This window comes from Corythoichthys intestinalis, chromosome 13 (genome assembly GCF_030265065.1).
Source record: "Corythoichthys intestinalis isolate RoL2023-P3 chromosome 13, ASM3026506v1, whole genome shotgun sequence".
NCBI lineage: Eukaryota > Metazoa > Chordata > Actinopteri > Syngnathiformes > Syngnathidae > Corythoichthys > Corythoichthys intestinalis.
In genome coordinates, this window is record NC_080407.1 from 10,842,715 (window position 1) to 10,854,761 (window position 12,047).

General features: G+C 38.5%; 1 protein-coding gene across 10 annotated transcripts in view; it reads left to right on the forward strand.

The window, feature by feature from the left end:
- The window catches only part of impdh1b (IMP (inosine 5'-monophosphate) dehydrogenase 1b), a 145,763-nt gene that overhangs the window by 91,704 nt on the left and 42,012 nt on the right, over positions 1-12,047 (forward strand). For 8 of the 10 annotated variants that reach the window (XM_057856366.1, XM_057856365.1, XM_057856368.1 and 5 more), the window contains one exon: positions 2,895-3,172. In XM_057856366.1, the coding sequence (XP_057712349.1) occupies positions 3,042-3,172 (131 nt within the window). In that variant the 5' untranslated portion in view covers positions 2,895-3,041. Of the gene's footprint in view, positions 1-2,894; positions 3,173-9,160; positions 9,395-12,047 lie in introns of those variants that run through there. The other 2 variants (XM_057856373.1, XM_057856374.1) reach the window with 2 other exon arrangements.

Below are 12,047 nucleotides of genomic sequence, written 5' to 3' on the forward strand. Positions count from 1 at the left end.
GCTGACCTCGAAGATCCTTCAACTGATTCTAACTGGTATTTTTTGTTTTAATTACCGGACGACAGTCGTTTTAAAATGACTAAGTAAAAAACTTGCGGTCCTCCTCTTCTGTCTGTCTGCGTCTCGTTTAGTTGGCCATCAGGGGGCGTGGTTGAGAGATCCTTTCCGGTTTAGTGACCATTACAAATGATCGTTTTAAAAATCACTAATATAGCTCCGTGACCAATTTTTTTTCATTAAATTGATTTGACAAAAATATTTCTAACTGTTACGCTTTTGTTCATGTTTTTTTTAGGTGTTTTTTTAAACATGTGATTCAAATAATGTATGTGCATTTCAAGGGGGTAGGTTTGGTCCCAACAATGGTAGGGACGATATAACAGTATAACCTGAATGTACACTTTTTGCTAGGAACGTGACATTCGTAATGATCAATGCAAAATAAATCTGTATTGATTTCGTATGTATCGGTTCAGCCTACACTGTTCAATTCAAACCTTTGTTTTCAAAAACTACTAAAGAAACATTTTGAAAACTTCCAGAAAAAATGTCCGGATTTTAAGAGCAAATTTTAATTGCATCATTTGAACATAAGTTATATTAACAAACAAAATGAATACAATTTTGTTAATCGTCTCTTAACGATCCAGGAATTAAAAGAAATCAAAATTTGTCTTAAGACCACTCATCATTGTCTTAATATAGAAATTAAATATAACTGAAAAAACTTGTTTGTCCGGGAATAACAAAAATAAATAAATAAAAATGGATCTGTCCTGCAGGTAAAACACGACTGCTTTTGTCCACAAGCATAGTCAAACTGAACAAAAAAATGAACGCTCCTGTGCGCTGCTTTAAGACCACATAAATAAAATAAGTCAAATTGGGGAGAAGGGGGTAGACCTCAGTTCACTACATTTCTCACAGTTAATTCAACGTTTACAGTAGAAAACACTTACCGGAGGACCCTTCTCGCTCAGCAGCTTCCTACTCGAGTTTTGCAGGTTAGCAAGTTCAAACAGTTTAATGTTATGCTAACTCTGATGCAGTTCAGACTTTCAGTAGCAAAATTAGTGGTGTGCTCCCCAGTTCCACAACATTGATGTCTTTTTACACTTCTTACAGTGGCTCCTAATGGCTGGGGGGTGGGGGTGGGGGGGGGGGGGGACTTCTAATATCCCTGATATCTAATGTGTGTGTTTGTTTGTTGGGGGCGTCAAGCCAATCAAATTAGCGTTTAGGAGGGGAAAAAATGAAAAATGGACCGGCACATGCCGCAAGTTAAAGAAGCACATTTAAGTCTGCACAATAGTGAAATTAATTCACTTAATAATGGTGGGGTCAATTACTACAATTAAAACATATGGGAAGACAATCTAAATGACATATAACTAAAGTCATTATTGAACGCCAATGAGGTTGCTTAAAAGTTGGTGGGGACAATTTTAGCATCCTGAAAAGTTGGTAGTGTTTTGTCCTTACCGTTCCTATGCAAAACTGCGCCCTTGGTACAGTTATATTTCTATAGCGAGGGCATTTTGTGTGCCTATTTCATAGTGGTATAGTATGTGAATTTAATCTGAGGAGACGTCACATAAAATGTTTCAGTCAGCACAATGGTATTTGCCTTGTGATATTTAAGATTGAAAAAAAACTTAGAATGCTTCTCACCACTTCCTGACATGCACTTTCATAATAACGTTGAAAAAACAAAGAGTGAGTGAGAGACACGTTGAACAAGTTGGCTCTGCGAAACTTTTTCAGGCTGTTCCAGAAATTTCTCTGTAGCAGATGGAGGACAGCCAAGCATTCAGGCTGAAAAAGAAAAAAAAAAAGAGCAGAAATTCAAACCTTGTGTCCTTCATTGAAATGATTCAGCAGAAGCAGTGCTGTACATAATAAATTGCCCTGCAATTTGCAACTTGGTAATACGTTCACGTGTTGATCATTTGATCAAACTAAATTGAATTACTAGTACAGTCAGCTTCAGATTTGAGGTAGAACTTTTTGCTGTTTGATGCACTGACGCGTATTGTCCGCCAGAGGGCAGTGTTTCAGTCATTCATGAAATACAAGTCTATTCATTTTATGAAGTAAAAAGGACGTTAATTTAGAAATATATACTAAAAAAATATTCAAGTTTTAATTTCTTTCTTGAGATATTTAATGAATTCCATTAAAGATGAATAAATATAATTACATATTTGAAGAAAATTTGTATTTTTGGTGAGGAGTTCATCGTCACCTTATGAGGCATCCATCCATGTGAATATGGTTATGCAATTATATACCTCTAATTATGAATGAATGAAAGCAGTGTGTTTTTCAGGTTTTCCTTCCGTTGCGCCTCGTGATCGCGTTCATGCCACCCACATGACAGCCATTAGGGCAAATTTAAAGCGTGTGTGCGCTCGCTTTCATTAAAGCCGACTCGTCCCCTATTCAGTGTGAATGTGATGTCCTGCCTTTCATGTCACACGACTAGGCAGGTCCAAGGTTAGCATGTGGTGAAGGGTTTTGAGAGGATTTTCCATCTTAACTGTCATCTTCACCTGGATGTGATAAAGTGTGTTGGAAAGTTACCATAACAGACAATGTGTAGGTTGTGTGTTTGTTGTGATGAATATAAAGTCCACTGGGGGGTCATGTGGCCATCACTGTTTGAAAAAAAAAAAAGTGCTCCTCTTGGCGGTGAAATCCTCTTTGTCTGGATTAGACTGCTCGCTGCTCTCCCGTCCCCTCTCCGCTCCGGGGCCTGGCTTTGCATCACCCCCTTCCCCGGTACTTTGGCCAGTGACGCCACGCCGGCTTATCATTACCACGGTGACACCCGCTCTGTGGGAGAATCTCCTTGGCGACTCCCCCCGCTGACACGCCTGTTGTCTCTTTTCCAGGCAGGTGCATCCTGCGAGTCCTCGATACATGGGAACATCTACTGCGGCTGCCAGATAAGCGTATTTGGGCAACAACCTCCAAGGTTCCCACACATGGAATCCTAAATGTAGCCTGGACTTTGCAAGGGAGTCAAACTTGGAACGGAGATGGAGGTCTGCGAGGGCCAACAGGTGGACCGGAGGAAGATGTCGTCCGGAGGGGAGCACTACGTCCGGCACGAGACTGCGGCACAGCGCTACAGCGCTACCCGCATTCAGGCCGGACTGGGTCCGGAGAGGTAGGACGTTCCGATCCGAGGTCGAGCAGCTCCGATATCAGCCGTAGCTTAGTGCCTGATGCTTACAAAAACATGACTTAGTGCAAGCGTTTAAAAATAGGGCTCTCCTGGATCACCGCCGGGCAAACCCGGGCAGGCTCGGGAAAAGGAACCACTGAGCCGGACCGCCAGTGACCCACTTTCAGCCTTTCAAAACAAATCCCTCCCAGTTACTTTAATGGCAACAGAAAGGCATTCGAACAATCTTTGTATAACTTTCTTTTCAGTGCACACAGGCATTAGTGTGATGTAACCCATTGTTTTGGTACATCATATTCCTACTATCTGTGACGAGATGAACAAAAACAGGTTCAATATTAATTCGTTTGTCACAAGTAGACGACCGAATTTAAAACCAATACAAATATATTTTGTCTTGCATCCTACAAATTTGATTAATTCTGTCTCTAGAATATCGTCATTGACCCATGACCCGAGCTTCTTGAGGTACTTTTTCTGACCCATCCCACCCCCAACTCTCTGCCGCCACTGTAAATAGTATCATTTGTCCATAAAATTATTATAAGGACACCTCAGCATAACATTGTGTCCTTTTTAATATTAAAGATAAAAGTAATATAGATCAACTTACAATAACGTAGAACTTAATTAACATTCTTTTGTTTGTAACAGAGACCTAAAGAGCATCAATTTGCTTGAATAATAATAGAAAAAAAAAGTCACATCCAAACTGTAAAAATTAGGGCTGTCAAAATTATCGCGTTAACGGGCGGTAATTAATTTTTTAATTAATCACGTTAAAATATTTGATGCAATTAACGCACGCCGCGCTCAAACAGATTAAAATGACAGTACAGTGTAATGCCCGCTTGTTACTTGTTTTTTGGTGTTTGGTGCCCTCTGCTGGCGCTTGGGTCAACTGATTTTATGGGTTAGTACCATGAGGGAGCATGGTGTAATTATTGACATCAACAATGGCGAGCTACTAGTTTATTTTTCGATTGAAAATTTTACAAATTTTAATAAAACGAAAACATTAAGAGGGGTTTTAATATAAAATTTCTATAACTTGTACTAACATTTATCTTTTAAGAACTACAAGTCTTTCTATCCATGGATCACTTTAAGAGAATGTTAATAATGTTAATGCCATCTTGTCGATTTATTGTTATAATAAACAAATACAGTACTTATGTACCATGTGTTGAATGTATATATCTGTCTAGTGTCTCATCTTTCCATTCCAACAATAATTTACAGAAACATATGGCATATTTTATAGATGGTTTGAATTGCGATTAATTATGATTAATTAATTTTTAAGCTGTAATTAACTCAATAAAAAAATGTAATCGTTTGAAAGCCCAAGTAAAAATACATTTAAGGTACATTTTTGACCTTTTGATACTGAAAAAAAAAAAAAAAAAAATTCAAATTGATTAGCAACATTAACTCATGAGGACTATATGCCAAACAATTTGAACGAAAAACAAAAAATTAATAGAAACGACAGTTTCAGTGGACAGAGGGACAGTTTTTATTTTTGCTTTAGGCAGTATCGGCTCCTTTGCTATGGTGTGGAGTTATTTCGCACTGAGCAACTTTGTATGCCGCCTTATATGATGCTAATAGTGCTCGCTGGTTTACTGATGTAACATTGACAAAGCGGGAAAATTGTTGCCAATATTCGGCACGTTTTAGCTGAAAATCAAGCGGCTTATCAATGTGATTCTGGTCTAATGTCTTAAAGTGACGTCTAAATTAATTTGGCTTCCTGCTCTCCGCTGCAAACATTTTTTGACACAGCAAACTTCTCATCTCCCACTGTATTAAAAGTCAAAGCCAAATGCTACATACTCTTCGTCATATTTCCTTGTCTTAGCTCTGTACATATCAAGTGCTCTTTGCTGTGTGCTCTTGTTTGGTTCAAAAATACTGCGCACACTCTGAAAACGAGAGCGCCACTGCCACCCACTGAGTGGATGTGGAATTACACTTTATTCTAGTACAGCTAAAAAGTTCCACGAGGTCACATGCACCACCCCTGGCATCAAGTACTGGTTTAATGTAACCACATTTTTGTGCAAGTGCTTGATTGCAATGTTAAATTGTTTAGATGCATTTTCCCCCTCCAAATGTTACTTAAATGAATCCATTTCAAAAAGTAGTAATTTACAACCCTCACATTTTATGTCACATGCATGGGCGTAGGTTTGGTCTCAACATTGGTAGGGACGCTATAACAGCATAACCTGCATACAGTATACATTTTTTGCTGGGGACGGAACATTAATAAGACCAAACACATTGGGTGAACGGGGGTCAGGCCTACATTTCACACAAATATGCTGATGTGTTGCCTAAAATAAAAAAAAAAAGAAAAGTTAAAATTGTTACTTTCAAGGGAGAAAATGGGAGAATTCTCCCTTTCTTCATATAAAGGAAATTTACAAGGGGTTTCGTTTTTGTGTGTGTTATTTGGGGGGGGTTAAAGAAATGTCTGCATAGGCTGCAAATAAAATTAATGTTAAATGAATAATAGATAAAATAAATATCTTTTGAATGAATAAATGCACAGTTGAATTAACGTTAACGGTAGAAAACACAGTGCAGGAGGACACCAATTTCTAAGCTGCTTCCTACTCGAGTTTTGCAGGTTAGCAAGTTCACACAGTTTAATGTTATGCTAATTGTGATGCAGGTCTGATTTTCAGTTGCAAAATTAGTGGCATGTTCCCCACCTCCACAACATTGATGTCTACTTACAGTGGCTGCTGCTGCAGCTGGCCGAAAAAAAATTCTAGTATCTCTCGTCTTTGAAGGAGGTGGAGGAGGCGGCATATTGTCGTGTATTTCTGTCCGGGTTTTGTGAGTGCGTTTTTGTTTGTTCTAGTCATCAGCCAATCAAACGTGCGCTTGAGGGGAAAAATTCAGCAATCGATTAAGCATTCAGACATTCAGCAAGTTAAAAGGGGTAAATTTAAAGTGCTTGTGACACGAAAAAGCATGTTTATTTCATAATACACGCGGTATTTTATGCTCCTGAATGATATGGACCGCTTGGATGTGTGTGGAAGCGATCGCTATATTTATTTAGTTTTTTGAATCCCGCGCCAGGAAAATGAGTGACTTCCGGCTTCGGTCTCGCATTGAGGAGGAGGGCGCTGTGACGTGTACGGTAGAAGACGTCCTCTTCACGCTACAGTGTACTGTTGTGTATGAGGACGAAGGATTCAGCTGATTTTGCGGATTAATACTTTTATTTTTTGCATCACGCCAGCCAAACGGCTGCAGAAAAATCATTCTGTATGCGGGAGAGGCGTATGCGCCTTTTTGGAGTTTCAAAAGGTTCCCATTCACCGTGGATATTTACTGTGGGACCATTGGACTTACGAGGAAGTGAGTAAACATCTTGTTTTGTATTATGTCAAATACGAATACAGTGATTACAAAGTAAACACTATAAAATTCCTTTAAATAAAGGACTACTTACGTTTGATCATTGATAGGCATGTAAAAAGCTATCCTCACGCTCATTAGCAGTTAGCTGTTAGCACGTTAGCTACACAACAATTCCAGCCACCCTCCTCCAGGGAACGAACTGTAAATTGCTCTCCGCCGGGCGGTTTGCCGATCCGCAAAGAAACTCGACAACCGGGTCGTCATGTCAAATAATCCAGGCTAGTTATGTGTGATTTTCCACTTCGAAGACTTTGAAACATCCCTCGGTTCGGGTTAGCATGTCGGCTAGCTGTCACTCCTTCTGGTCTGTTTACATTCTCCGATGCCGGGGAAGGGAAATGACATATGTCCGATTTAGGTGTCATAAAATATCGTTCGGCAGGTGTGACAGTAAAGGTAAAGTCGACTGTTTTGACCATTATGGAGTAATTTTGCCATGTCGTCTTGAATAAATGGATTTTTATTATTTTATATTCCATTTAGCACAAGTTATTTGTCATGACCATGCCATTTATTTAGCAATTGGGGAAAGTACTTGGGTAAAAAGAATATCCTGTAAAAATATTGAAGAGACAGAAACAATGACATTTTGCCGCTCTCTTCGTCGCGTTTTCCTCATTGTGAATAGTTCCCCCTCGACGGGCTGACTGGTCCTTCTCAAGCCATTTATATAGCTATTGGGGAAAAATACTTGGATAAAAAGAATATCCTGTAAAAATATTGAAGTAAAGAGACAGAAACAATGACATTTTGCCGCTCTCTTCGTCGCATTTTCCTCATTGTGAATAGTTCCCCCTCGACGGGCTGACTGGTCCTTCTCAAGCCATTTATATAGCTATTGGGGAAAATACTTGGATAAAAAGAATATCCTGTAAAAATATTGGGAGTAGAGAGACTGAAACAATGACATTTTGCAGCTCTCTTCGTCTCGTTTTCCTCGTTCTGAACAATTCCCCCTCAATGGGCTGAATAGTAAAACCGATGAGCCTAGTCTACCGCTGACGTCATCCACCTGTTGGGGACGCTAAAGCCCTATAATTGTAGGCGTGGCTAACCGGCAGATTAAAAGACTAATTTCTCGTCATCTGCGCTTTGCTAAATTGTTGTATATAGTCGAATCGTCTCAAAATATGATTCTAATTCACATAATAATGCCATTTAAGACTTTTTTTCTGGTGTCGTATGCTCTTTAAGTCAACCTAATGAACATACAGTAATTCACTTAATAATAGAAGAGTCAATTCTATTCTTACAACATATTGGAAGACATTATAAATTATTATTAGGGTTGTTCCGATCATGTTTTTTTGCTCCCGATCCGATCCCGATCGTTTTAGTTTGAGTATCTGCCGATCCTGATATTTCCCGATCCGATTGCATTTTTTTTTGCTCCCGATTCAATTCCAATCATTCCCGATAATTTTTCCCGATCATATACATTTTGGCAATGCATTAAGAAAAAAACTCGGACGAATATATACATTCAACATACAGTACATAAGTACTGTATTTGTTTATTATGACAATAAATCCTCAAGATGGCATTTACATTACTAATATTCTTTCTGTGAGAGGGATCCAGGGATAGAAAGACTTGTGACTTTGTATATTGTGACTAAATATTGCCATCTAGTGTATTTGTTGAGCTTTCAATAAATGATACTGTAGCCATGCCCAAATGCATGATGGGAAGTAGAACCATGACTGTGCGTAGTGCTACCAATTGATATATCTTCTCTGCGTTGGGAAATAACCTAAGGTGTTAAGAAAAAGATCAACTGCTACCTTGCTTCCCCACATTGCTTCCCATGATATTTTTAATCGTTGGAAGAGGGAATGTAAGGCTTTAGCCAATTAAAAAAGGCTCCAAAGGCTGCCAAAATTCACTCTACTCATTTTATGCTGCCTTTTATCACTCTATATTGGTAAAACGGCACCATTACAGATTGAGCGCGACAAAGCGTGAGTGGGTCGTGCAGCGCATGCATTAATTGCGTTAAATATTTTAACGTGATACATTTTTTAGAAAATTAGTTACCGCCGTTATCGGGATAAATTTGATAACCCTACCTTAAGCCTAAACTAAAAACGCTGGATGTTATGTCTGTAACGTTAAATACAATTAGAAAACGATTTAATTAAAAAAAAAAAAAAAAAAAAAAAAAAAAAAAATATATATATATATATATATATATATATATATATAAAAAAAGACATGGCCGATATTTTTTTGCCGATTCCGATACTTTGAAAATGACGTGATCGGACCCGAACGATCGGGACGCCGATCGATCGGGACATCTCTAATTATTATCATTAATAATTATCATCAATTATAATCATTATATAATTCAAATAAGGTTGCTTAAAAGTTGGTGGGGTCAATAGAGCATCCTGAAAAGTTGGCAGTGTTATGGCCCTACCGTCCCTATGCAAACCTACGCCCAATGGTCACATGACAATCCTCACCCTCAAATGCGTTTTTTTTTTTTTTTCCCGACCCTCAAATGCGCGGTTGCGCACCTCGGTGCTAGTGACGTCAGACGTTTTCCTTGTGCTGGGCAGCATCATCAGCACGCGGGGAATTGACACGCCCCCACGCGGAAAGGGGATGTAACTAGGATCGGCTGGTACATATTTCAGCGTGGCACAACCCAGCGTCGCACACGCTCGAGCCTTGCAATCATCTTATTCTTTTTTTTTTCCCCCACTGACTTTTGGAGCAACGGGCGAAGTGTCTGCCCTCATTTCTTCATCGAGGTAAACTCACGCCTACGTAGCATGCATGTTGGCGTCCACGCTGCAGCCACTCCACATTTCTATTTGGAAATTGGCGATCGTTTTGCAATTTGGGGATATTTAAGCGGCATATATGCCGAAGTGGATCAAATTGAATAGAACACCGCAGTTCGTTTTTTTCATGAGAAGTCCCACACGCGCGAGTTGACACAAGACAGCGGACATGCGCACATCCCAGAAAGCAAGAAGAGTGGCATGCTGCTCAGCTAATGGCTAACTCTTGCTCCACATGTATCCCATTTGATACAAAAAAAGTTGCTCTCCCTGCACTTTAAAACTAAATGTGATCATTACTAACAAGACTTATATTATATCAAGTGCTGTCAATGTATGCATGATCGCATTCGGATCAAGTTGCGTTTATTATGAGATCACTGCTATTTCTGATGCCTTATTTATCCCTTCAATCTGCGTGATCTCTTCAAATGCTTGTTGGTTTTTCGCAGTGTTATTTTTGTCAGATTTCCGTGACTGCATCTCGAGTTATCCAACTTGGATGATCGTTTTAAACGAGTCGTAAGTAAGCATCATCCTGCACGACTCACCTTGGCGCATCAAAACTCCGAACTCGCTTCCAAAGTACCCCAAAATAGCATCGCCTACTTTTCTCCGCACACTACTTAAGTTATAATTATAGCCAAATGCCATCGTATACGAAACAAACGGACCAGCATGTCAATTCGGCGTGGATATATTTAAACATCATACCTCGTAATGTAGCCTTTTAAAGAGCACGTTCCGGAGCTGGAAGCTAATGTCTACTAGCCGGCGATCTAGGTTACTAGGCCAGTTCATAAGATAAGAATTGGCGTTTATGGCAAGTTTAGCGTCGCCGATTGTTTTTTCCGACAAAAGTGTATGCGATGAAGTTGCGTCAACATGTTTTCTGTCACCTCGCGTTCTGCAGAATGCCGACTGGAAGGCTGCAACGTTGACATTTTCATTCCCTTTATCCTCCGTTCAAAACGTATTTAATCTATCTATGACGTCATCAAAATGCAAACGGTGCCAGGTTCTCGATAGACATTTTTGTAAGTAGTTTGATAATCAACTAACTGGCGCTCTCATCTTCTCAATATGTTCCTACGGCTACCTAAAAACCTATCAAAGGGGTACAGTGGCATTATTTATTCATGTTTAATAAGCATTGCATTTGATACCAGCCAATCAGATGCTTTAACAAAATGTACTCCAGTGGTACCTCTATTTACGAAATTGTTTTTGTAACTTCGTAACTTGAAAATTCTGTAAGTAGAGACACCTTTTCCATGTTAACGTGTTAATCTGTTCCAAGTCTCCCAAAATTCAGACATCTTTTATAATGCATTAAAATGCATCATAACATAATAAATAAACACATGTTAAAATTACGTTATTGCAGAAAAACATAAAATCAGAGTTGTGCATATTGTAAGAAACCAAGAATAAAAGTTAATACAGTTATGTAAAGCTTTTGGAACACGAGGGGCGAATGAAGAGGATGCTGGGATACACACATACACATACAGTAGAGGTCCCTCTTAGCCAATTGGATGCTAGACATTAGCCCATGACAGAGCAGCTATAAGTATGTTACAATCAGTAAACTCTGGGAGCTGTATTTTTGCAACTCGGATCCTGAAATTTCTTTCGTAACAAGGCAAATTTTCCCCGTTGAGGCGTGTCTTCACCTGAAAATTCTGGATGTGGACGTTCATAAGTAGAGGTACCACTGTATAGGCAATCATTTGAAAAAAAAAAAACAACAACAACAACAAAAAAACAAGTATATTTAGTAGGACTGCAACCACCGATTATTTTTCTAATCGATTAATTGGATCAATTTCACGTTTTTTTTTTTTTAATTCACAATTTAACTTGTTTTAGGCATTTAGTAAGTAACAATGAAGACAAAATGGATGACTATTTCCTTCAAAATTATTACAGATCCCGACTTAACTACAACTGTACTGTTTTAAGTATATAAAACGTTAAAGTTTTAAATAATGATTCTGATCATAAAACATAAAAAGAATTTCTCAGACCAAAGTCTTGTTCATTAATTAAAAAAAAAAAGTACTGTTGATTGACTTTTTTTTTTTTTCCAGTTTTCTTTATGAAACAGTTGTTCATAAATACAATCCAAATTCAATTTCAAAGCACACTCTCTTGTATGACAACTTACATTTTGAATGGGAGTTTGTGTTGAATGTTATATGAGTTGATTCAAGTGTGGTTTCTGTATGGAAAGAAATGAGAACTTTACTATCCAACAATAACTCAATTGCTGATATGCTTTTCCCAAAACAATACAAAAAGAAAACTTATGACACGGATTAGCATAATTGCTAACTATCTAAGCGCTCCTTGCTATGTAGTAACGTCTCGTCAACAAAGAATACATACAATTAGTGCTGCAACGATTAATCGATTAACTCAAGAATTCGATTAGAAAAAAATATTCGAATTCATTTTTATTGATTCGAGTATTCGTTTAATTAAAGTGGTGTTGTAATGGTTTATTTTGAAAGTGTTTCCATTTAGTTTTATTGATTAGGGTGGATACACTGCCCTCTGGTCTGCCTCATTTCACATGACTGAATCCAACTGCTCCCTGTTAAGACCAACGTAAGCT